The sequence below is a fragment of the Acomys minous genome, assembly GCF_964271855.1.
Source record: "Acomys minous genome assembly, chromosome: 1".
Classification (NCBI taxonomy): domain Eukaryota; kingdom Metazoa; phylum Chordata; class Mammalia; order Rodentia; family Muridae; genus Acomys; species Acomys minous.
Genome location: NC_140483.1, coordinates 171,305,155 through 171,332,142, shown reverse-complemented (window position 1 = coordinate 171,332,142; position 26,988 = coordinate 171,305,155). Strand labels below are relative to the sequence as shown.

The 26,988-nt window shown below is 39.8% G+C and overlaps 1 protein-coding gene across 12 annotated transcripts in view; it reads left to right on the top strand.

Moving 5' to 3' along the window:
• MPDZ (multiple PDZ domain crumbs cell polarity complex component) overlaps positions 1–26,055 on the top strand; it is a 152,047-nt gene extending 125,992 nt beyond the window's left edge. For 11 of the 12 annotated variants that reach the window (XM_084789387.1, XM_084789384.1, XM_084789377.1 and 8 more), the window contains 15 exons: positions 5,754–5,846; positions 5,936–6,010; positions 7,572–7,737; positions 9,346–9,491; positions 10,101–10,184; positions 10,334–10,527; positions 13,998–14,145; positions 16,613–16,699; positions 17,783–17,873; positions 18,701–18,744; positions 19,419–19,541; positions 20,696–20,800; positions 21,364–21,476; positions 22,235–22,358; positions 24,276–26,055. In XM_084789387.1, the coding sequence (XP_084645513.1) occupies positions 5,754–5,846; positions 5,936–6,010; positions 7,572–7,737; positions 9,346–9,491; positions 10,101–10,184; positions 10,334–10,527; positions 13,998–14,145; positions 16,613–16,699; positions 17,783–17,873; positions 18,701–18,744; positions 19,419–19,541; positions 20,696–20,800; positions 21,364–21,476; positions 22,235–22,358; positions 24,276–24,422 (1,740 nt within the window). In that variant the 3' untranslated portion in view covers positions 24,423–26,055. The remainder of the gene's footprint in view (positions 1–5,753; positions 5,847–5,935; positions 6,011–7,571; positions 7,738–9,345; positions 9,492–10,100; positions 10,185–10,333; positions 10,528–13,997; positions 14,146–16,612; positions 16,700–17,782; positions 17,874–18,700; positions 18,745–19,418; positions 19,542–20,695; positions 20,801–21,363; positions 21,477–22,234; positions 22,359–24,275) is intronic. The other variant, XM_084789383.1, reaches the window with a different exon arrangement.
• The last annotated feature ends 933 nt before the right edge of the window (positions 26,056–26,988 follow it).

The window sequence follows — 26,988 nt, the reverse complement described above, 5'->3', positions numbered from 1 at the left end:
TGCTTGTGCTATGGATGGCAGTGAGCTAGAGCGGTAGGGTGCTTGTAGTCCAAATCATGAGTGAGGCCAAGATGCTTGCCACTGAGCTGTTGACACAGTTGAAGTTTGGTTTTACTTTGGTTTAATTGTTACTGTGGCTTGGGTCCTCCCTCTTGGAACAACAAAGTATGAAAGTTGGTTTTGGCTTTACAGTATCCCACAGTTAAAAGGCTTTAGATATTTAAAGAGACCTTGGACTTTCTCTTTGAACTTTTTAGTGATTCTTGGCGAGTTTTACATCATGCACCCCAAGTGAATACTACAGCTTCCGTGATGAGATGTTTCTTATGCTTTGTTTTGTTTCCTTTTTTTCATCTATAAACTTTTAATTGGAGATTTCTTTATTTCTCCCATAGAGAAAGGCAGTGTTTGACTCCCTCCCAAACCATAATAAAACATTTGCAGAGCACATCTCTGATCTTTCATTGTTTATGTTTTTTATATAATTTTTAAAAAATTTATTCGCTTTACATCCGGATTGTAGCCCCTTCTTCCAGTCTGACCCTCCCTCCCTCTTTCCCCTAACCCCCCTACCCTAGTCCTCAGAAAGAGAGAGCCCTCCTCACCTACCATCTCACCCCAGCTTATCAAGTCTCACCACAACTGCCTGCATTCTCTTCCTCTTGGACTGGCAAGGCCACCCTGCCCATGGGACGTGATTAATGAGCAGACAACAGAGTCCATGTCAGAGACAGGCCCTGCTCTCCTATTAGGGGACCAACATGAGACAGAGTTACCTATGGACTATGTCTCAGCAGGGGGTCTAGGTTCTCTCCATGCATGGTCTTTGGATGGTGCATCAATCTCTATGGGCGCCTTTGGGCCCAGATTTGTTGGTTCGTCTTGTGGCGCTCCTGCCCTCTCTGGGTACTTCTATCTCCCAACTCTTCCATAAGACTCCTTGCACTCTGCTTAAAGTTTGGCTGTGTGTCTCAGCATCTGCTTCAATCTGCTGCTGGGTAAAGTCTTTTTTTTTTTTGTTTGTTTGTGGGCTTTTTATTTTCTTTTGGTGGGTAGGTTGTAAGGGGAATGAGTGAAACCTTACACTTTTTAAGTTTAGAAAATTTTAAAGATTCTGGGGCCTTTAAAGTTATATACCATGTTTAATATTGTGACATTACATGAGCTCTTGGTAATAAACAAGAAAAGCAATGTCATGGTTTAATAGTGGTGTATCTGTATGCCAAGCTAATAAGTACTCAGTTGTGCTGTTGGATTCTGTCAAATTGACATAAATTGGAATCACCTTTGAAGAGGGAACTTCAATTGAAGCATCTCCATCATCAGACTGGCCTGTGGGCATGCCTTTGGTTCATTTTCTTGATCAATAATTGATGTGGGAAAGTCCAGTCCACTGTGGGTAATACCATTCCTAACAGGTAGCCCTTGCTTGATGAGAAAGGAAGCTGAGCAAACAATGAAAAGCAAGAGGTTAAGCACTGTTCTTCTGTGGTCTCTGCTTAGTTCCTGGTGCCTACCTTGAGCTCTTGCCCTGATTTCCCTTGAATATGGACCATTGCCTGAAAGCGTAGGATAAAGTAAACCCTTCCCTCCCCAAGCTGCTTTTGGTTGGTATTTTATCACAGCATCAGAAAAGTTGACTAAAATACTCTCCAAAATAGATAAAAGGTAATACTCACTCCATTGTTATAGTAATAAATGCACATATGCACACACATACACATGTATAACTAGTGTAACTGTACCTAGTATACATATGCATTCACATACACACACACACACACACACACACACACACACACACACACACACACACGTGCTAAGTGTTAGGCGTTATTTTAGTTATTAGCAAAGAGTAAAAGATATTTCTTTGCTGACACTGCTGTTCTTTCTTGCTGCCTCAGGACACCTTATTGAGTTATTTCATTCATGTTTGCATTACCTTCATCCCTTTCTCAGAGTCTTTTAAAACTTTGTCAAACAGGTCAGTCAGAGTTCTTTTGCTTAGTATGCAGTAGTGAGGTCCACAGTGGCCTGCTCTGTCCACAGAAAGACTTTTGACACTGGAAAATCTCAGACAAGTCACTAAATTTGTCCCCTGCTTCTTCTGCAACTGGGGCTGCCTGAGTCAGTTATCACCAGTGGAAGAGATCTGGGGCAGGATCCCTTCATCCTGTAATATATGCTTTGTCTTGCCCTTCATGCTTCTGCAGATTTCACCATGTATATCTATTATATGAACTTCCCTTTCTGACATTGTCTATATCTGTTGAAAATCTAAGACCTGGGAGAATTTCAATGCATTGTCCACGAAAGCTTCCATTTACAATGCAGATTTATGCTGAAGTGAAATATCAGGGAAGTAAAATGCATTTTTTTTATCCACTGCCAAAGGGAGTAGAGAGAATAGTTAAAAATATTTTAAAAGAAAATAAAGAGTCAAATAATCATTATTTTCAGGGTTTCAACTGTGAACATTTGGTCACTAAGTTATTTGGGCTCACATTCCTTGTCTATAAGGTAGAAATTACACTCTTTTTGGAGAAACTATTCTCAGGATTAACTAAAATCACTTATATAAAGCACTTGTTACCATGCAAGCCCCTATAATGTTTTCATAAACGTTGTAACCCTGTGAGGTTCTGGATGGCCTGTAGAGTGTGTCCTTGGAAGTGTCCTTTGAGGAGGCCTTTACTACAGTATGGTAAATAACACACCCTGCTAAGCTTGTACATGCCTCGCTCTGTGCCAGTGGCATAGGACTGAAATGGAGTGAGGCGGAAAAAGCAAGAGCCTTCTACCACTGATGGCTCACCTCAAGTCCTTAGTCCCTTCGTCTAACAGGTTTCTCAAATTTTGTTTCTTTGGAGAAATAATTTAATAGTAATAGAATAGTAATGGAACATTGGCGTTTCTGTGCCCTTTTCTCTGCTGCTGTCTTCTACCTAAGGCCACCTCCTTGACGTGTTCCTGCATGTTCCACTGTGCCATCCCCCGTTCAGAACTTGAGGTGTCAGTGGGAGACTAAAAGCAGGCCCTTTCTAGTTCTGTTGTAGACACACCATTGACTGTTCTGTTACTGTTTCCTTTTCAAACTACTTTTTAAAGGGGGGGGATACAAATATAGGATAAAGTTATTATGTATATAGTCTACAAGCTCAGTGACTTTCTGTGATGGTAATTCAATTAATGAAAAAACTTTTATCAGAAATGTATTTTTAGTACCTTTTACCCTAGAAAAGTAACTAAAAATCGCAACAAACAACAGATTCTGTTTTTTCTAACAATCCACCTCACCTTCATATGACTTTACATAGTAGATATCCTCAAGTAAAGTTACAAGTTTTCTTCTGACTTTGAGACAATTTAACTTTCTGATATTAACAGTAGTTTGTTCACTTGTAATTGTCTCCCTTGTAATTCTTGTTGGCAGCTCTTGCTGTGTTACTTTTTGACCCCTCCAAAACCATACCACATGGTGGCATTTTAAACTAGCTCAGGATAGTGTCTCATGTCCTCTCCTGCTGAAGGACTTCATAGACTGTGCCAGAAGTGAGCGGGAAAGGTAACAGCCAGGCAGGAAGATGCACACTCACATCGTACTCTCCTTTCCTTTGTGTCACTCTGCTTCTCTGGTACCATTTGTCTACAGTATGTGCACTTATTTTCATAGTGTCCTCTGTGGATTTAGAACATAAAATACATGTGGATATTTGGCTTACTGTACCTTTAGAATTCCTATTGAAAAAAACAAAAACCACAAGCAAAAAACAAAATAGCAAACAGGAGAAAATTAACTCCCTCAGGCTTAATAAAAGAAGAGGTTTGGACTGAGGTTAGTCTTCAAGCATGAATTGATTCCAAGCCTCACTAGTGTCATCAAGAGCCAGGTCTTGTTGCACAATCGTGCACGGTGTCTATTGATCCCAAAGATCTTCATCATAACCGTAGAATGGCTGCCAGTCCTAAGTAGGGCCTTCGTCACCTCTTTGACATGTGATAGGGGAGAAGTAAGAGTACCTTTTCCCTGAATGTCACAAGCTCCATCCTAACTACCAGTCCAGGTCACGTGCATATTCATTCCAGCCAGGGACTGTGCCTATGGGACTCAACTATAGAATTGACTGACGGTACTCAATTCTCATCTTTAAAGCTACTTACCTTTCTTTACATAACTTCCCACATACCCTAATAAACATAAAATAGGCATTTGTTGTACCCCAGTTCCTGTGGATAGGGAATTTGGAACAGGTCTTCTGGATGATCGGGCTTGGAGCCTCCTGTGTAGTTCCTGGTATCCTGCCAGCCACTGGAATAGTGGGTCGTGGGTGGTCATTGCTTCCACTTCACTATGGCCCATCTGAGTATTCCCCTGCTGTGGCAGGAGGCTTCCCAGAGAACCAGAAGGCAGCAAGCCTTAGTGTAGGCATATTGCCCTCCTTTATTGGGTTCGTAGACCTCTACCTCCCTTCCCTAATTCCTCTTAGCCACACCCTCAACACTAGGTAGGAGAGAAAGAAGGTTAGAGGGAAAGGTTGCCTAGGCTACTTCTTGCTGAATAGGGACATAGTTCCTTGGGTCAAGTCCAGTCTTCACTGTCAGGAGATCCAACACTCCAGCAGATAGCATTAGCAAATGCTAATGAACCAGCAGCTGGCCTTCCTGTTTACACCCTCTCAAGAGTTCTCAGAACTACGCTATCTGCAGCTGGCACAAGTCATGACCCTCCCTTAGCACAAGGCACATTATAGTTAGCTGCTGTGGACAGTCTGAAGCAGTCCCATATCCCATACCTGGGATTAAAACAGAAACATATTCACTTAACATAACTAGGTTTTTAAAGAAACCAAAATTCTCACTACACCTTATTGTCTTTTGTAACCCAGCTGTGAAGTTACATTTTATCACTTGTTTTGGTGGAATAAAGTACAAAAGTCCAGCCCTTGCTCCTAGGTTCAGTGTATTGAAGGGAGGAATATTGAAATTTACTGCACATATTTTAAAAACCACTATCCAAACACAAGTAAGGAGGAAGGGAAGAGAGAGAAGAGAAAGATTAACGGTGAGGAAGATGAGAGAATAGTGTGAGGCAGAGGTAGGGTTGGTCCCTGGAGGAGCTAGGTATACTAATGAAAATATACTCGTTATTACCTAGGGAAAGATGATAATAGGCATTAGGTAAATAGCATCTGCTGCCTTGTTAATAAAATTAACTTCTCACTAAGTGAAAAGTGCTATTATCATTTCAGTTTTTAGATAAGAAAATGCCAGAAACCCACTCTCTGATAGCAAATGTGACTCCAGGTGTGTGCTCCTGAGAGATCACAAGAGTGCCTTCTCTCCATCGGACTTTCTATGAAATTTCTCTGGATAAAAACTACAATGCAAAAAGTGACTAGCTCTGATTAGAGCAAAAACTCAAAACTCCATTTTAATTTTATTAAGGTAATCAGAAAGGAAGTTAAAAGCCACTGTTATTGTACATTTTGGGTTTGATTTTCTTTTAATGTTGAAAAATATAGATCTATGCCGTGTTTGCTCTGCAGTCATGACCAATTTGGGGCATGGTTTAGGCACTGAGGTTTTTGTCCCAGAAGGGACAGAGCCTGCAGCAGGAACTGCTTCTGTCATTACGAAGAGTTTTGATAACTTTTGTAGCCCTTGGGTTGGCGGTGGGTTGGGTCTTCCCTGCTGCATATCTTTACATGAGATCAGCTTCACATTTCCTGACTGGTCTTCATTTGCTTCTGTAGGATCAAGGAGGTTTGGGCATTGCTATCAGTGAGGAAGACACGCTCAATGGAGTTGTCATCAAGAGTCTAACTGAGCACGGAGGAGCAGCCAAGGTGACACCCTAAGGTTCTTGTCACTGAGAAGTGGTGGAAGAGGGAAATTACTTGAAATGGGCACTCAGATCTTCCATATTTCACCTTAGGATGGAAGGCTCAAGGCTGGAGATCAGATTTTGGCTGTAGATGATGAAGTTGTTGCTGGGTGTCCTGTTGAAAAGGTATTTTTTGCAATGAATGCAGTGGATCTTCCAACCCATCCTTTAGCCTGGTGCAAGTGGGACATAGAAATTAACTCTGGGCATATTATTGTTTTCAAAAATAGCTTTTCCTCAAGCCTCTCTATTTTTGTTTTCTATTTCCTAGTAGAAGTGATGTTATGACTCTGCCTGATAAATTATTCAGTCTTCACTGTTATTCTTGATAAATGTTGCTTCTATTTCTTTTGAAAAACCTGCAACTCCTGAACAGTAATTCACTTCATGTTGAGATAAAGGCGTATTTCCTTATGAATGTTTACTCTGAGGTAGCTCTTATGTATATTTCTGTTGAATAGATTGAATATGCAGCCAACATATATCTGGCATCTGTTGGTGTTGAACACTCCTTTGAATCTGGAGTCTCAGTAATGCTGTTTGTATATAAGTGTCAGGGAAAAACTTTGTTTTCCTTGGGATGTGATATGTTCCCTGTTCCCTTCTAGGGTATAATCCATTTCTACATTGGCCAGCAAGAAGCTTAAAGCTACTTTAAAAAAATCTTTCACTTATAATGACTATATAGTTTAAATTTTTTAACCCACAGATCTGATTTTACATTACATTTGCCTTGACTTTACTATAGCCGAGTTTTGTGCCCTGCTTTTAACATGTGCTCATCAGTGTGTTCCTGTCTCATAAGAAAGGCTTGTGGAAGCTGCATCAGATCCCTTGCAGAGCCAGAAAAATAGGCAGAATCCTCTCTGTCATCTAGTGTTGTAGGAATCCGGGAAAATGGACAAGAGTGATTAGAAATGTAGTAAGTTGAAAGCCACTCCCTCATTATACTGACATAAAGAAGAATCCTGACAAAGTGAGCCTCAAAGGAGTCTAGAGCAAATGAGTTAGAACCCAGCAGCATTGGCTCTGGGGAGTTAGCTCTCCCAGTGAAGTGCCTAAGAATCTGAATCTGTGGGGCTAGAGTTGGGGTTAAGTGGTAAAGAGTGGTTCTAGCTGACACAAGTTCTGTTCGCAGCATCCATGTCAGGCAGCTCACAACTGTCTGTAACTCCAGCTCCAAGGGATCCAGCACCCTCTTCTGGACTCCACAGGCACCTACAAACATCACACACACACACACACACACACACACACACACACACACACACACACACACACACACGAGCAAATAAATCTTTAAAACATGAATTAAGAACCTGAGTCAGACTCCATGTTGAAAGATGGAGGAGTAGGAGGAGGGGAAAGAAAGAAAAAGCTGGCATCCTGGCATGACAGCTTTCATAATCCAGTGATAAGGAAGCAGAAAGAAACCAGAATTTGTCTGGGGCCCAGTGGACATCCAGCCCAGCCTGGCCAGTGAGCACCAATCCAGTGAAAGACCCTATGGCTTCCACATACCCACTTGTATGTACCTGTGCATGCGCAAACATGCTTACACATAAACGTGTGCACATGCATACACAAATGCACAAAAGAGATTCCAACAATTCCAATGGCTTTTGTTCATGTATATTTACTCAATTGTCCCTGAATTTTGTTCTCCTTCACATCAATATCCGGCCAGTTCATCAGCCTTCTGAAGACGGCAAAGACAACTGTAAAACTGACTGTTCGAACTGAGAATGCAGGTTGCCAGGCTGCTCCTTCAGCAGCTGCTGCAGCCAATGGAGAAAGGAAAGAGAGCCCCCAGTCTCCTGCAGTCCCAGCTCTGGACCCGGAACCCATCCCAAGTAAGGGCGGGCTCATGAGGGCTCTGCACATAGGGCATCCTCAGGAGAGGGTCTTCCTTCAGAGCACGCCTTTGCACAGAGCACTGCTTGAACAGCCTTAAGTCATGGAGTCTTTGCATAAAGAGGACATAACTGAGGAAAGTATGGTCTCTGGGCAATAGATCTGTGTATAGGTTACCTAACTGTGACACCTCAGGAAGATACTGCAGGTGCCTGCCTCAGCCTTTCCCTCCCCAAACCAAGGGAGTGGTCTTTGCTCTCAAGTTCTTGCTAAGGCTACATGCAGTTACTAGCATTCAAGTAAGGAATCAGATCTGCCATTTTGTAATTTCTGCTGATGGACTAGGGAAGGAGCTATTAACCTCATTTTGGGGTCTATGAAGTGGATACACATGATCCTGTTTCACAACTAGGATCAGTACTGCCTGCCATTACCCAAAGCTTAAAGTGCTGGCTATTGCTCTGTACACGGTAGATCCAAGTTGGGAGTTTCAGGCGATGCAGAAAGCTGACTTCAGAGAGAGAGTTCCGGGGGCAAGGGTTTCTTGTACCACTAAAGTAATAATTTAGTATATAGATAAAAGTATTACTTGACTTGCTTTATTAGATAAAGAATACTCATGGATAATAAAACAATAAATAACTCAACTCCTCTAAAACATCACTTAGAAATGTTGGATCCTAAATAGCGTTGTGTATAAAATATGAAATTCTCAATGAAAACAGCATAAATGAAAAATAACATACACCTGCTTTTACCATTTCTGGAGTAAAAGCAAAGTCTGTTTCTGATTTCCTGAAAAGAGAACATCTGGTCTGCACAGCACACACTCAGCAGGAGTGGTTCTCTGAAACCTGTTTTTTCCTGTGTCGTAACATGTGTGTGGTGTGCACACTCAGAAAACAAGCCATGGGATTGTTCTCTTTATTTTTTCACACTGGGTTCTTATCTTGCTAATTCAGAAATGTATATAGCAGGATTTGATGTCAAAATTATAAAAAAAAAAATACCAAGTGAGAATCAAGGAGAAAGATTAGAAATGAATAAAGTGAATATTTTTGCATGTGTTTCTAAATGTGCAAATATGCTCAGAATCAATTACCTGAGAAGAGTTGCTTGAGGATACAGAGAAAAAGAAAATAAAAGCGGTCAAACCGTGGTGCAGCACCATGACCAGAATTAATCATGAATTTCCTTCCTCTGAGTGTGCTTGCGAGTGTGTGCAGGCCAGCTTGTGTCCGAGGGTGAGGAAGCATGTTTGCTTTGGTGAAGTGCGGGCGACTAAATTCAAGCTAGAGGCTCAACTGAGCTCTAGTTTGTTTCTCTTCATTCTCTGTCCTTTGTACCTTCAGCAACTTAAAAATGCAAAATAACCTTAAAAATAAGCAAGAAATTGCATGCGTAGCCTCAGTTTAATGATGATGAATTGGTCATACTATTTTGATATTTTAAATGCAGAATTAGCTAAAATATTGAAGACAGACTTGAAGTTGCCTTTCCCCTAATCTCTTTCTCAATCCTGAAAGGCAACTTGTGTGCTGAATTTGACATGTGTTCTTTCTAAAGAATTTCTATTTGTGACTCATTCATTCTGTACTCACTTTTAGGTACAAGCAGGTCATCAACACCAGCAGTTTTTGCTTCTGACCCTGCCACCTGCCCCATCATCCCTGGCTGTGAAACAACAATTGAGATTTCCAAAGGGCAAACAGGACTGGGCCTGAGTATTGTTGGGGGGTCAGATACACTGCTGGTGAGTGCCTTACACAGAGGAGTCCCATCACAGGAGCCTTGAGGTGGTCCATGAGACCATGAGAAGGACCATGAGACCAGATATATATATATATATATCTGGTAACAAAAACTAGGGTTATGACTGTGACTAAGCCAAGACTGATTTAAATAGACTGTTACACTTAAGATTGCAGCATTTTTGTATCACTTTACTGGTACTAGGAATTGTTTAACTTCCTTTTTTCTTATACCCAGGTTACCTCATCCCAATATTGTAAAGAGTACAAAATCCTTTATACAAAAATTTTTATATGTCAAAATATTTTTAAAGTATTTACATTTGTAGATAGGAATGTTGCTGTATCTTTATTCATGGATGCTTTATAAATCTTGTAAGTTTTATCTGCAGATTTCTCTATCATTAGAAAAAGTATATGCCTCTCTGAGCCTTTTAACAAAAATCTTATCAGTAGGTGTTTTGTTACATTATGATGTGTGGCTCATATACGGACCCAGCAAGTGCATGCCCTTTTAGCTGTCTCTCAAAGTACAGTGTCTTGAATTTCTTTCTTCCTAGCATTCCTAGGAAGGATTTATGACATATTGGTATGTTACATTTGGGCCCTAGGGTGCTATTATTATCCATGAAGTTTATGAAGAGGGAGCAGCATGTAAAGACGGAAGACTGTGGGCTGGAGACCAGATTTTAGAGGTACAAATGCTTATTTGTAACCCAGTTTAAAAAGCAGAGGCCATGGGTGATGCGCTTTCCTTCCTTCCTTCTTTATATTGTTCCTCTTTCTTCCCATCCTTCACTTACCTCACCTAGCTCCTCACCATCAGCACCCCGTTTCTGTACAGGTGAATGGTATTGACTTGAGAAAGGCTACGCACGATGAAGCAATCAATGTCCTCAGACAGACTCCACAAAGAGTACGGTTGACGCTCTACCGAGATGAGGCCCCATATAAAGAGGAGGACGTGTGTGACACTTTCACCATTGAGCTGCAGAAGAGGCCAGGCAAAGGCCTGGGGTTGAGTATTGTTGGCAAAAGGTGTGTTGGAGAGAACAGTCCTTGAAACTGATAGTAGCCTTAATTGAATGTGTCAATCGTTTATATTGAGTCATTGTAGACACTGTAAGTCAGTGTGTTGGAGGGCTGTACAGTCTACAGCAAAAGGTCAATTGCTATAAAGTATCTGCTGTGTGCCAAGAGATACTTTACATCTTGAGGATCAGTTGAGTAGAAAATAGTTATTCACCTCAGAAGATTCATCCTCAAGGGCTGGAGACATCGCTCAGTAGGTAAGAGCATTTGCTGTTCTTCTAAATGGCCTGGGGTCATTTTACAGCATCCATACCGGGTGGCTTACAACTGTTATAACTACTACCACTTCAGGAGATGTAACATCCTCTTCTCAGCTTCTCTGATACTCACACCCAAGTGGCATACACACATACAATAAAAATAATACAGATTTAAATTTTAAAATCTTTTTAAAAATTCATCCTCTGATGAATAAATCCCTTAATTCTTATAGCAAATGAATTTGTTGAGAAAAACAGAGGTTCTTTGGGGGGAGACAGAGAAGAAATGGACCAATTGAGTTCCTTATTTAAGAAAGTGGAGTGATGAAAGGTTTCAAGAAAGCATGTGTCTAAGCTGAAGTTTAAAGTAATCGATGGCAGTTGCTGTGTTACAAGAGAGGGAGGGTAGATAGTCTAGGGACAGGGGTCGTCATGTAAGGCTTGTGCCACCAGACAATGTCTGAAAGCATAAAGCAGGGCTTTCAGGCAGATGAGTGAGTACACTCAACTTCAGTATTTTATTATTGAAGTACATGTATACTACTTAAAGAATATTCCTACGTAATTTATATTAATTCATGTGTATAGAAGTAATTTTAACCAGTAGCAAGTTCATGAACATTTCTTCCTTGTGTGTTATAAGACCATTAGGATCAGAATGTTGAAGAGATAAGCAAATGAGTCAGGACTCAGAAGCAGGCTGAGCTACCATCTTCCAAGCTTTCAAAGCAGCCTTCCAGTGAGGCACCACCTAAGTATTATGCTTGCTGTTCTGTAGCCACACACTTCTGCTTGGAATTAAGATGACATATTTACCAGTTTGCGTTTTCGGAGAAGATGAAGCCCTAACTTTATTTTTAATGCATAGAGGAAGTGAATGGTGCTACTGAAATCTCAATGAGAATGTGTCAGGGGAAAGTAACCTGTTTTGGAATGACAGCACTGTAGCCCTGTTCTTGCGGAATCAATTCAGGTACAAGGCTGCTGTGGTCTGGGAGGTCACCAGAACACTATAAACTGGTAATAAAACCTAACCATTTTCCTTGAGAAGGACATCCAAAGAAACCATTTAATCCTAATTCCCTATTTAAACAGGAGAAAATCTCTAGTTAGATGAAGTCATTTTATGATTAAATGAGATGTCTGAAGTCTTCTTGTCCAGTTCAGCTTTTACTGTACAATCCTATTTATAGTTACCTTTGTACCTTAATGGGAAATTCCACGAGTTTGTTTTCAGTTTTGTGAAACAATGAGAATAAGATTAACGATTATTTGTTTTGAATAAATCTATTATATGCTAAAGTTAACTAAAATGATCTAAAAGACATCATAGTATGTAAAAGTAATCTTATTCTCCTGGCTTAAATGTTATCTGAGAGGTTAACTGCCTTCTTTTGCTAATGTAGACCTAGTCCTAGAAGCTTCTAACCTCCATACAGTCTAATCTAGCCCTAAAATGTTTTAGCCTCTGAGACTCACTGCTTAATAAGCTCACCTTTATTTGTTCTTTCTGAGCACTGGGCTGGCTGGTTCAATTCAGCTGTTCTGGCTCTATCTCTTCTCCCAGGTGACTTATTTAACCTGGCTTCTCTCTTGGCCTGGAATTGCTCTGCTTGGCCTCAGACTAACTCAGCCATCTGCTCTAATCTTCTCGCTTCTTCTCGTTCTCTGGCTCGTTCCCTCTTCGCCTGAGCTCTTTCTCTGCAGCCCATCTCTCTGTTATTGTCCTGATAAACACTGCCCCCTCTGCCTGTAAAACTGCCCCTTAAGTGGCCTCCCTTTCCTCTGTCTATTCATGAGAGCTGAGTGTATCCTTTTCTGTCAAATCTTCTCTGATTCGTCACCTTTTCTGCCTCAATTAGACATTACTTTCAAACAGGGGTGCTTCCTTCTACAAATTTAACTTTACCATTTTTGGAGGCAGTAAAGGCATGTATGTAGCACCATGCCTGGATTTATGCTTTTCTTTACCTGATACTTGCGCTATACCAGGCTGTCCTTGAATTTAGAGCTGCTTGCTTCTGTCTCCTGGATTAAAGACGTGTTTGTATTCCAGTCAGATCACACAGACCTAGAAGATCTTTGGGTGTGATATATTGCCAGAATAGCCATATTCTGAATTAGCATTCCTTTACAGTAGTAACAGTGGTTAAGTTGTACATAACAGAGTTTCAGTTTGTGGTACATAGCTATCATTTATTTCTGATAACATTAATTATGTTGATGATAATTTCAGCATGCTCACATGACTGTAGGACAGTGTCAATAGAGAGATTCAGTGTGGTGTGGAAAAGCCACTCACTCAGCACCCAGCCACTGACTCCTTATGGCTGGTTTTTACCACCTTCTGGGTGTGTGGCACATAAAATAAGGACTGTGGCAACCCCTTATTCAGAGTCCATAACTGATGTAGACTAGATTGTTGGAGGTTGGTCTGATGTATTTTGATGCTAATTACATCTTGCTGTCTCTGTGACCTACCTTGCTTAAGAGCCTAACCTGTTTGACCAATAAAAGGTCATCACACCTGGGCAAGGCAAATGAGATTAGGTATGGCTAAGGTTCTGGGGCTTGGGGAGACAGAGAGAATCTTGGGAGGAAGAGAGATGGGAGGAGAGGAGAGGAAAAGAAGGTTGTGCTATCATGGGTTAAATGAAGGGAAGCACATGACCAACATGGAGGATTTTGCCCAGATGAAGAACATTAACAAGTATATGGGATTATGGATGAGAGGTAGCTTGTAGAAATTATTAGAAGCAGATGACATAGGATTGGGACAGATACCCCATACCTGCCCCACTATGGGAAGTATTTTAGGGCATTAATATCTTCCCTGCTCCAGGTTAACTAAGGCTATTTTAAAATATAACAGGTGTCTATGTCTTGACTGGAATGCTAGCAAGTTAAACAATATTGCTCTAATAATAATTTTAGGCTTAATAATAATAAACATTATTAGGCGATATTGGTAAATTAACAACAACACTAGATATACCCATGAGAGATACTTTTAATCTATGCAATATTCTTTTAAGATGAAAAAAATCACTGTTATTTCTCATATTCTGGTAAAGCTGCCCCAGCATTGCAGAAAAATGTATAAACTCTTAAGAATATATATATAATTTTCACTTAGAATGATTAACTTTTGATTAAATAATCATTGCATTGCAGCTGAGACCCAGTCTTAATGCTGAAATTCATTGTTTCTTGCAGAAATGACACTGGAGTGTTTGTATCAGACATTGTCAAAGGAGGCATTGCAGATGCTGATGGGAGACTGATGCAGGGGGACCAGATTTTAATGGTGAATGGGGAAGATGTCCGAAATGCCACCCAGGAAGCAGTTGCTGCCCTGCTAAAGGTAGAAGTCAAGTGACAGACATAATTTAGATACTAATTCTCTGTGTTAGTTGTCATCGCAGATGAGACGGAAGTGTGATACTATATTTCCAAACAGTGAGATAATGACCATTTATGATGTTGCTATACTAATAATTTTGTTAGTAGAGTTTATGACACAAATACCTGAAATAGCAGCAAATCTTTAAAGTGCATATTAAAAGAAGAATATATTTTCAGACCACAAAAGTCTTAATATACGTTCTTTCGTGTTTCTTTCTGGATTTATTCTTATAACATGATTTAAATGAAGTCTGTCATCTGAGGTGTTAGAAGTTCTACCAGAGCCCCGCTCAGCATTGTGGGAGACTATGGATTTTTTTTTGTTCTTTGTTTTGTTTGTTTGTTTGTTTGTTTGGTCTTTTCCTTTTTAGCCCTTTTCTGAACCCCCTTTCTAGGCACAGCACAATGGCATTAGTCTTGTGACCCCAAGTGAAAGAATTTCACTCTGCTTCACACACAGGAGTACGTAGCCCAGGTCCCATCTGACTCCATACTATTACTCTATTTTAAGTTAGAGTAAAACTGTTCTGCGGTGTGTCTCCTTCATCACTGAAGGGAGCTTAGACAAACTTGCCCATCGAACCAACACCATGCCAGTATCACTTGTGCTGAGACTCTTTAATGCCATTCCTCATGTTGTGGTGACCTCCAACCATAAAATTGATTTTTTACTCTTCATAACTGTGATTCTGCTACTATTAGGAATTGTAATGTAAAGGTATGATATGCAGGCTATCTGATATGTGACCACTGTGGAAGGGTCATTTGACCCTAAAGGGGTTAGGGCCCACATGTTGAAAGCTGCTGACTTAGAACTTTAGTGCATCTTACCCCATGAGGTAGATTTTCTCTATAGAAAGCTATTCCTGAAGAACCATTCTCTGTTGGAAGGTAAAGTCATAAGCTGTGAACGACAGAGTAGTCATCAGAGAACAACTTGTGAGAGGGAGGTAGAGTCTCTGTTAGGACATGATCTGGCTTCTAGAGAAGATGGTATTGTCAGTTGAGTTGTTACTTACTGTATCTTCCTTAGCCTGATTGTTTCTAACCTGAAGTTTAATTCAGCATGAACTTGGAAACACTATCATTTCTTATTTCCCACATCTGGGTTTGAGTGAATGTGAGCCTGTGTGTGTCAGCTCCCCAGCTGGTAGGGCTGCTGGGCATTGCTGCCACTGGGAACCTCTCAGACTAGACTTCTAGAGACCTCTTCCAGATTGAAGCTCCACCTCCACCTCTGTGGTTTGGATAGCTATCGTTAGTTAATAATATCATTAGTTAATGGAACACACATTAAGCCTGTTATTTATTAAAGTCATCGAAACTAAGTGACCAGAACTGGTTTTGTTGTTGTTTCGTTTTGTTTTTTGAAGAGGCAGGGCGTTGGTGTTTGAGACAGTGTCGTTCTGTGTAGCCCAGGCTATTCTAGAACTCACTAGATGGTCTAAGCAGGCCTGGAACTCACTGTGACCAACCTGTTTGGCTTCTGGAGTGCTGGAGTTACAGCCACAAGCCATGCCTAGCTAGTGATCAGAATTCTCTAAGGAAGATCAGCTTCTTTTGGAGATAAATTAGGAACAGTTGTTAGCAGGGGACATCTGAGGGATCTTGCAGAAAGAGAGAGGGATGTTGAACTGAGATAACATAAATGATTTTAAAGTCAGTTCAGCCAGCCATTTTAAAAACGGTCAGGCAATATATAATGAGAGCCATAACCATTTATATGTTGTAAGTTTGGCTTTCTCTAGCTTTTTGTTGTTTTGTCTAGTTCTTTACTTTGAAAGAGACAAATTTTAATATTCAAATAACTTATGTACATAAATTTTATTGAAGTGTTTTTGCAATAATAGGAAAGCTGTCTCTGAAAGTGCAAGATCTCAGGCACCTCCTGTACCTCTTCCATTATTAAACTATCTATTGTCAGCTATAAAGAACTGCAAGGAAATTGCAATTGTAACATTACATTTGTAGAAGAATTTATCCAAGTATTATATAGGAGGTCTTCTCAGCTACCATGTATCAAGGAAACCTGACTGAACTATTTGAGTGCCCTTTCTACTAAAGGAAATAGAAGTTGTGTGGGTTGTGGTTTTATAGCTTTTCTTTGCATTTTAAAGCCTGAGTTTCTCTGGTTCACTTGCCCTGCTTAAGTCATGGTGTTTCATAAGAAATTAATACTCAATTTCTGTTTGTCTTGGTGGAAATGATCTCCAGGTAAATTGCGGAACATGGAAATGGACACTTATGACTGCTGTATGGTTATTATTCTTACATGTTTAAGTGTTTGAAAACCATTGTTCACAAAGGATTGGGGTTGCCTTATCTCTGGAAATCATAAAAGAAACATGCCTTTAATTTTAGACCATGTTTTTCTAAAGATGATTATAGAATTTTGTTTTAATATTTTCACAAACTGTCTCCCTTAGTGTTCCCTAGGTACAGTAACCCTAGAAGTTGGAAGAATCAAATCTGGTCCATTCCACTCAGAGCGGAGGCCTTCTCAAAGCAGCCAGGTGGGTACCTGTGGAGTTTACAGAGAGAACCAGTCCATGTGCAAAGGGGAGCTCAGAGATTTCCCCTGAGCGTCAGCCTAAGGTCACAGGCACAGGTCCAGCCTTCTAGCAGTGTGGAGAGTTTGACAGGGAAGAACAAGACAGACTCTGGGCTCTTAGCAGTTCAGAGGGACTTTGTTTCCTGCATTTTTCTTCACAGTCTCAAAAGTTCCCCCCCCTATTCAGTGTAGGACAGACAAATCTAGTCAAGGTAATATACTTTCAGATACTGTCAAACAAACACCAATTAGCATCCAACTGAAACATTCCAGGTAGGTAATGGCAAACCATCTCTAAATAGAAAGATGATATTAAAATAATTTGATTCATGGGCTAGGGAGATAGTTCATGCAGAATTAGCATGAGGGCTTAAGTTAATTCCCCAGAGTCCACATGAAAAAGCCAATTTTTATGGTGCTTTCAAGCCCCAGGTCGCAGTGAGAAGCCCTGGCTCAGAAAGCGATGTGTATGCCTCCTGAGGAAGGCACCTAAAGTGACACTGTGTCTTCCACACTCATGAATGGCTATATGCACATGTAGCCCCCCTACACATACATACATGAAAACCACAAACACGAATACAATAATTGCATGATTCTTGGCAAGCTTTATTCTCAGTATTATCTTCTGATGACAGAATCTCATTTTCATGAGTCTGTTCATAAACACCATTTTCTAACACCCTTAATTACCACCACAGGTCTCCAGCTCACTTGTTATGAAAATTTAAGTCCTAGCTGCTGTGTAGTAGTTTAAATTCAAAGAGAATTAAGTCTTGAAGGAGGCTATGAAAGACTACTAAATTTTTACATAGGTTGAAATCAACTTCAACTATCCTTTCATGTTCAATAATTTATGTCATTATTCCTTAAAACAGAAAAAAGAAGCCAATAACTTTGTATAAGTTACCTTCAAAAGTACCAGACATCACTGCTTTTTAACAGTGTTTCTCCTTAGATGAGATAAACAAATGGAATCGTGAAATATTTTGTACTTAGGGGAATTATAATTTTGGAACTGTGTAATAATTGCCGTATGTTTTAGGTGAGTGAGAGTAGCCTGTCATCCTTCACTCTCCCGCTTTCTGGAATGAATGCATCAGAATCATTGGAAAGTAACGCAAAGAAGAATGCGTGTAAGACTGGCTTATCGTTTTACCTGTTTGACAGTGATTCTTTTCTGGATTGTTTACCACTGATTGCATTTCTTCCCCCAAACCATCTCGTATCCTAATGTAGATATAAAATCCTGAGCAAACGAAGGCATTCTCTGTGGCAGTTTTTCCCACTTATGTTTCCCTTACAAGTTATAGACTCCACTGTAATTTTTTCTTACCATGCAGATTAGCATATTTGATTTTGCTCCTTTTCTCTATTGAATATAACTCCAGTAAATCGGAAAGTACCACTAAGCAAGGCCTTCTTTTTTCATGAAGATTACAAAAGAATCAAGAAATTTGAAACAATCCTCCTGTGATTTAATTACATGAAATCATGGCACAGAAGATTTTTGGCTTGGTGCATTGGTTGAGAGCTTTTCAAACTGAAGAAACTCACCATATGGCAGTCTCTATTTGCAATGTGACTAATATTCTAGAAATTTAGACACTTAGTGCATAGATTTTTTTAACTCATCCATAACTATTCCTCTCAGCTGTGTGAGCAATTTTCTATCCAAAGCATAGTCTGTTCTTAATTCAGTCGGGTGGATTGTACAGTTATATAATAGAGATGAACCCAGAGGGAAGAATGGGATGGCATGCACATTTTTCCACTTGGGAAACTAGAATCCTCTGTGAGCTGGATTTAATCAGGTGTGCTGCTGATTGATAACCAAGTATCTGCCTTTGAAAACAGATAGCTCACACAGTAGCACCCAGCTCCACACAATGGCTAAAATGGTAATAAGCATGAACATGTTTTAACAGCCACATTTTTATCCTTTTTTTTTTTTCCTTTACAGTAGCATCTGAAATCCAGGGATTAAGAACTGTTGAGATAAAAAAGGTAATTTGCTATCTTCCAAGGCATTTTTGTTTGTATTTTCCTGTTAAACATTTTATAGTGCCCATCTGAAAAATATATATGTACATTTTAAGCAGTGGTTATAATGCAATCAAATCATTGCCAGATTCCTTAGACACAATAAAAGTCCTTATTTACATTTTTATACTGTCAAAAATGGTATCATTCTGCCCCTACACAGAATAATTCCCTGCCTCTCACTTCTTGTGCTGATGAATAAACATTTATTTAGGACATATGGCCTGATAGGCTTGTGCAGGCGAGAAGAGAAAGGCATGGTTTGCTCAGAGCTGTTACACAGTCTCCTCAGTTCTGCCATCACTCTATGCTACATGCCCACTGCAGAGCTTTATTCGGGGCTGTGCTTGTGCTCCAGCCCTTGCACCAGAAAGTGTAAAGTCCTGAGTGTAAGCATGGGCTTACGTGGTTTTACACACTGTGGTCTCCTCCCTGAGTTTGCCTGCCTTCTATGAATCTCAGCCTGATTTAGTACATGGCAATTGCTTTACTTCCCAAACCACTTGTGTCAAATGAAGTATTTTCCACCCTCATACCTAGGAGATCCCAACTGGCAATAGACTATTGTGTTTCAAAGAACAAATCAAAGTTCAGTTTAAAATACTACTTTGACCCAAAATATGTCTGTTCCATGGCAGGGGCCTGCTGACTCACTGGGACTCAGCATTGCTGGAGGAGTGGGCAGCCCCCTCGGCGATGTTCCTATATTTATTGCCATGATGCACCCAAATGGTGTTGCCGCTCAAACTCAGAAACTCAGAGTAAGTTTTCCCACTAACCGTCGTGGCGCTAGGAAATGTAGCACGTGTTTCTACTTCTCAGTCAGCCACCTGGGGCCAGGTGGTTCTCAGGGTTTAAATCTGCTTTGAAACACTGAGTGAAGCTATAGTTGAGCTTACTTTAAGTGAAAGATAAGTGGTAACAAGGGGGAACCTGATACTGTCAGATGCAAGATTGTAAGGAAATTACAACTTTGGAACACATTGAAAAGAAAACAAAATGTGTCCAGAGCACAACACAGAAAGTAAGCTCCTTCATATGTTTTATTGTTTTAAATGTTGACTTAACCATACCAAATTGGAAAATGTTGTTTACTTTATTTTATTATAATTTTTACTGGCATTTAATGCAACTATGTCTTCAAATACTGTAAAACATATGAATTCGCTTCAAGGTTGAGGGATGGCCCCAATGTCCAGCTTTGTGCTGAACTGTACTGCAAGCCTGGCTACCCTTACTGCAGCTCAGTCTCTCTGAAGGAAAATCTCTTACACCCATACTGCGAACAAGGCCTCCAGAAGAACCATATGTTAGTTAAATAACCTAAGTTTGGGAATGGTTCTGTACTTCTATATTTATGATGCACACTGAGAAACTAATTAGACCATAATGCCATAGGGTCAGTTAACTTCCTATGAGACAGAGCGGGCTTTTTAAATTGGAGACTTGGATTCTCTTGCAACTGTTCAGCACTAGCCTGAGAAAGAGCCAAGTAAGCATGCTGTCTTCCAACCACATTTGACTAACTGAAGTAGGCACTGTGCCAGGTTGGCTCTGCTGCCCTTATTTTGCCAACCTCTGACTTACGGTCTCATCTGACACGGTGATAATGATAATGTCCAGAGAAAATCTGGCTTCCAAATGACACTGGTACTTTATGGTTTTAATAAGTAATATCTTACCCAGGAGAGAGGAGGACCGAGGAAGAGAAACTTTGTACTCATCGCTCTCCCTCCCCCGGAACTATCCAATCCATCTGTCCCATCTCTTTCTGTAGTTGCTTCTTAGACTTGAGCTAGTGGTCTCCTTGAATATATCAGTGACATGTGGCAACTTAAGTACACTGTGAGTGGTAGAGAAGAAAGGCTGTGCCAGCCTGTCAGCCCTATCTGCATGGTGGCTATTTGTCTTGCAGGTTGGGGATAGGATTGTCACCATCTGTGGCACGTCGACTGAGGGGATGACTCATACACAAGCAGTTAACTTGATGAAGAATGCCTCTAGCTCCATTGAAATGCAGGTAAGGCTTTCATCCCAGGCACTATTCAGAATACAGGGAGCCTGAGGACACAGCATCCCTGGTGCTAAATAAAAACAGTTCAGTCTTCTGCTACTGTTGTATTTAATATAGTCCTGGAATGTCCAGATTAAATTGAGAGCTCCAAGAAATCACTATGAAACATGTTCTGTAACCTTTCATCCCAGTGCCTTCATTATTTTACATTTTATATCCAAAGGGAAAAATACAGGGCCTTAGCAGCCAATGATTGTTTAGAATCTTGTATGCCCCGTGAGTAGCATGTCTTCTAAATATCTTTGAAAAGTAATTGTGCATGAGGCCCTGATTTAAAAACATCAAAGAAAATTGTAGAATTTAATTTAGGATATTTTTACTCTCTGGACAGTTAAGAGGTGTCTGGACACTGTGAAATTCCTTTCTTTTTAATAATATTTTAATCATTTATATGATTAAGTAGGCAGTAAAATGCTCCTTGTAATCCAAGTTTGTTTTTTGGAGAAAAGTCTTTTGGGAATTGTCTAGATGAGCATGTGTTTTTCTCTTTTCACTTGGCCTACACATAGGTGGTTGCTGGAGGAGACGTGAGTGTGGTCACAGGTCATCAGCAAGAGCTTGCCAATCCTTGTCTTGCTTTCTCTGGGCTGACATCAGGCAGTCTATTTCCAGATAATTTAGGGTAAGTAATACATTATCGGTGGGATATCATTTGTAGCTTTTAAACCAAATTGTCTCAACAAGTGTGGTCTCTGTCCCATATTTCTGGCACTCACGAAGGTAAAGTAATGGGAGAGGATGTATGAAGTAGAAAGCACCAGTGCTTTTAACTGTCAGCTAGTTAGAGATGGGTTGACTACAGACAACTGCCTGGGCAGAGATGAATAGATTATAGACAGTCACCTAATCATAGATGGGTAGATTACAGACAGCTGACTGGTCAGAGATGGGTAGATTACAGACCAGATGTTCACCCTACTGCACTTCCTGAGTTTTCAGTTGACTTTTTTTTAGGGGACATCTTGCTCTTGTGTATTGAGCTTTGATTGAAAACATTGACTGTATTGGAAAATAAAACTAAATGTAAAAGCCTTAGAAAAGAGGCATATTTAAAGTTTCAAATTATTTGATGCTGCCCTCTCTTATTTACAATTGATTTTCCTGTCTAAAATTGAGACCATCATTTATGACCCTCCGTTATGGTCCTCTGAATTTTCACCCTCTCCCATTAAGCTGGAAAAAGAATGAGGACTTCTGTGGTATGAGAGCAGGAAACGAATACCATCTTCCCTGTTACATACAGAAGTGTGCTAACTCTAGTTTGAGTCTGGTAATGCATGAGGCACAGAGATTCAAGGGTGTGGGCGTGGGTGTGCTCGTGCGCACGCACAGGCACGTTTCATCACCACAGACCTCTTTTCTCCCTTCCTTTTCCTGTAGACCTCCACAGTGTAAGACCATAACACTAGACCGAGGACCAGATGGCCTAGGCTTCAGCATTGTAGGAGGCTATGGCAGCCCTCATGGAGACTTACCAATTTATGTTAAAACCGTGTTTGCAAAGGTAAGCTTGCACCTTTTAACCATCCTGCTCCCTACTAAACATTAATTAACGCTGGTCAGCAGCTGGCTTATTAGTTTATGGCCTGAGGTGATGCCAAATGGTTAATGTTGATATTTTCCTTCTAAATTCCCTGCAGGAACATGCCATTAAATATTTTTGTCCTATTTGAGGTTTAGGTATGTTTAGAGAAAAATAGTTGAAATTGAAACTCTATGAAAACTCTCAGCAATATAATTAATGAAGCCTGTCCTTTTCACTTGAAAACAAATCACACATGACGATCTTTTGAAAATAGACTTTCATATGTCTACTGTCAAGGACTGGCATGTTTTCCTCTGTGTTCTTTTGTAGTTGTGAATTCTAAAGTAGGTACAGAAAATGAACAAAATACATCTCACATTATGACTAGGTTGTTTATAGGTGTAATTTCATTGAAAAGAGAAACAAATGTTTTAAATTTGAAGATTGGTGAGCAGACCTGCTGTCTACAATATAGCACTATTTACAATCAAGGGATTCAATTACTTTTGAAAAGAAAGCTCTGTATGTGTTGTAGTCATCTACTAAGCTATCTTAAAAATGTTTAGAATAAGAATAAAGAGACTGCAATTTTGGCAAAGTCATTAAAATAATAGAAATGCATATAATAGTTGATACTGTGTTGTTAAGACCTATTTCAGAGACTGCAAAACTGAATCATGTTGCCTGCAGAAGAAAACTAGGACTTTCACGTTTTACAGTGTAAAAAGAGCAAAGTGAATGTCAGGCCTGTAAAGATTTCATTTAGGCTCTTTAAGTGCTATGGTCCTTTAATTTTATAGAAGTTACAATTATTTAGAAAATACTACCATTTTCACCCAATTTAAAGTGCTGTTCTTATGGCAAACTAGCTGTAGGCTTAATTTGTGAGATTTTTTTTTAAGTTATTGGTATATCCAAAAATATAGACAGCATTTGCCAATGAATAGAAGCGTCATGCAATCCTTTTCCTCGGCCTAGGAACAATTTATTTAAGGCATGCTAGTTAGAACATATTTTAAGAATTTCATCATTATACGCTCCTCATTAACTTTCCTATATTTTTAATCTTTTATTTAATTGCATAATTATCTTCTATGTGCATGCCTTTAGATGGAGTTCTTTTTTAAATAGCTATGTCTGTGTTTAATCATAATTATTTAGGGCCTTTAGGAATAGGAAGAATCTCTTTACCCTTGCAGGAAGAACCAAGACAGTGTGAGCACTTTCTTTCCAAAGCTTAGAAAGAATTGCACTTAGCAGTTGTTGCAGGAGATGGAGTAGGGGGCTTGTGTCTGGGGTGTGTGCTGGGAATGCAGTTCAGAGCCACATGGATGCTGGGCAAACAGTGTGAGCACCATCTCTCCAGCCCAGGAATGGCTTCTAAATCCTCACTTAGCCTTGCCCTGGTCAGCCTCCATGTGGGCTTTCTGCCTCTGCAAGCCTGTGCATTTCCTAGTCTCCGAAGCTTTGTTTGATGAAGCTGCTTTTGTTTCTTCCTGGTCTTTTGTCTTTCTGGAGGCCCTTCTCACAGGCTAGAAAAGCCTAGTTTCTATAAAATCATTCCTGCTAGGCAGATGCCCAAATATTCTTTATTAATTTTAGTTGCCACCAACTGCTGTGCTAAACAGCCAAAAAAACATCCAGCTACTCTGATGACTGCTAAATTCACTCCCAGATTGGAATCTCAGTGTAAAACCATTTTGGAAAAAGGCCTCTTTTGTGTGTGTTCATCATGCCCAATGGTGTGGGGCGCCGGGAGCAGTGTGTGTATGTGTGTGTGTGTGTGTGTGTGTGTGTGTGTCTACATGCAGAGCAATTTGCACTCTTGTTCAGCTCTTTTTCTTTGTGCAAGGCTGCATTCTTTCACAAGTAAACAAACCTACTTTATCATTGCAGGGAGCAGCCGCAGAAGACGGGCGTCTGAAGAGGGGTGATCAGATCATTGCTGTCAACGGGCAGAGTCTAGAAGAGGTGACCCATGAAGAGGCCGTTGCCATCCTTAAGCGGACAAAAGGCACTGTCACCCTCATGGTGCTGTCTTGAACTGGCTGCCAGAGCTGAAGCAGCCCAACCACTTTCACCTCCTGCTGTAACAGAGTGGACTGTCCACTTGGGCTTCCCAGGCTGTGTTCATTGGAGGAAGCTATAAGGGGAAGAGAAACCTTTGTTTTTCTTTTGTTACTGGCAACCAAACATCATTTTCCCTTTCCCCTTGCCTTTTCATGCTCCTAAACTCAAAAAAAAAAAAAAAAAAAAAGAAAGAAAGAAAAAGGAATTTTTTTGCGTAGGTAAACCTCATTTTTATTTTGAAGATATCTAACAATTAATTGTCACATGGACAAATTTGTCATATACCCATCTTGTTAGTGTGGAAACAAAATAATTCAAAGCTAACTAAGAGAAATAGCTCAAGAAAATTAGGATAAAAAGTGAAATCTTATTGAAAGAAGAAGGAGGAGGAGAAGGAGAAAAGGAGAAGAAAACAGTTTTGAATTTAGAAGTACCCCAGTCCAGCAATCCAAAAAATGTTCACAATAATTTTGAATAGTCTACTATTTTAAAATTGTGAACATTACAACATATTGGATGTGCTTACCTCTAATGTGTATTTTTTCTACTAAAATGTTTAGCGGTCTTTCTAAGCTTAAATTGTGTTAATACATATCTTGGTGTTCATGTTCAGTTTTTGACCTGCTATATTTTCATATTGTTAAAAGTAAAAGAATGATACTACCCTGTGTTGGCTGCAGTTCTTCAGAAAACAGTGAAGGAGCCCACAACCTTCTAATACTAAATCACAGACTGATGCAACCGTGAAAATACATTAGTGTGCTATGCTATTGTTTTTCCATTAGTACTAATCTTAATGACATAGAAAAGGGCAATGTGTTACTAATTGTTTTGGTTGAATGTCATTAGTAAATTGACAGAAAAATTAAGGGGATTAAATAACTTCATTTCATTGCCTTATATTAACATCTCATAATACAATAGTTTAAGACTAAGGGAAACAGATGGAGCTGTTTATTGAGACAACTGGTGAGGAATCATGTGTTTAATCCCATTTTAGAGCGTGAAACTCCTACATTAGAGTATATAAAGTCGCTTTAAATATTATCTATATTTGTACCAGAAGTAGTGTACATATATTTTATTATAGCATTCTTGTATAAATGCAGAACTAAAGAGAATAAATAAGTTTCTGTGGTGCACAAACAAGCAGATGCTTTCTTTGTTCTTTATATTGAGGAAAAGCTTTATTGTTCAAGATTTACTTGTTACAAATTATTGGAGTCTCACCATACATGCAATTCGAAGAACTGTGAACAACGTCCTTGTACAAACCTCAGTGTCTTTTTACCTCCAGTGTTTCCTACCAAAGATTCATAGGCTCCTCCTTATGAGCTGGGGATGATGACATAGGAAGAAAGTGTTCTGTTTCCAGGTTGGTTTTCAGGGATGCTACAGATGCAATAATATTGTATTGTTACAAGGTTTATAAAGAGCTAAAATGTGTCGGATGGAAATTATCTTACTCAACAAGGCTATGCTGGATAGAAACTGGAACAAGAAAACTTTGTCTGCAGATTCTGTTTCAAATTAGCCAATGAGAGTGCATTCTCACCATGTTGTCTGTAAAATCGTACCTCATTTCATTAAAAAAGCTTTCAGTTCACTTTTAAAATTTAAGAAAATATTTTTGTATAACCATCCTGTGAGTTTAGTTGTCCATGCAAAACTCAAAATGAATTAACCAAAGTGCAGGTTGCAGCGAATCTTCATCCAATCATTGTCAGTTGAAGTAGTTGGTTAGCAAAATCCACCTCAATTTTCTGATAACATATTGGCTTTTAGACCTCTTTAAATGACCGTCTCTCATGAAGGTATGCCTGAATCCTTGCATGGTACTGATGCTGAACTTTGCTGCTTCTGCAAGTTAGAAGTTTAGAAAATTTCAATAGAGGACACTAGAATCAGTACTGGGGAAAAGTCAAGTGATCAAATTGATGTTTGAGACAGTATGTCAAAATAACAACCCCCAAGAAAGACCACACAGGTACATGTCCTCACTTAAATAATGTTGTCCAAAGAATCCATATCCACCTGAATCTCAGAACGTAATCTTGGAAAATAGAGTTGTTGCCAGTGTGGTTAAAGCCAGGCTAGGATGGGTCCTGCCCTGTGATTGTGACAACCCAATCACAGGGGAGGAAGATGGCCGTGTGAAGATGGAGGCAGTGACATCAGCCAAGGAACTGATAGAGGCAAGGATCCATTCCCATGAAGCCCTCTATGGCGACAGAGTTATGAGAAAATAAACTTAGTTTCTTAAGCCACCAATTGGAAATACTTTATAAAGTAATCCCTGAGTAAATAACAATGTATTTTTACTTCATGAGCTACTATGATGCTGCTATTAAGAAACACGAGGAAGAGGGATAGGAGATAACCTTTAAAAATAAAAAGAATATAGATTCCATCAGCTTTATAATGAAGCAAAGGCATATGCTTCCTCTATCATTCTTTTCTATAAATGTATGTCTTATGGAGGAAGAACATGCTTAGGCAAATCCTGTATATGATAAAAGATAATGGATTGTTTATACAT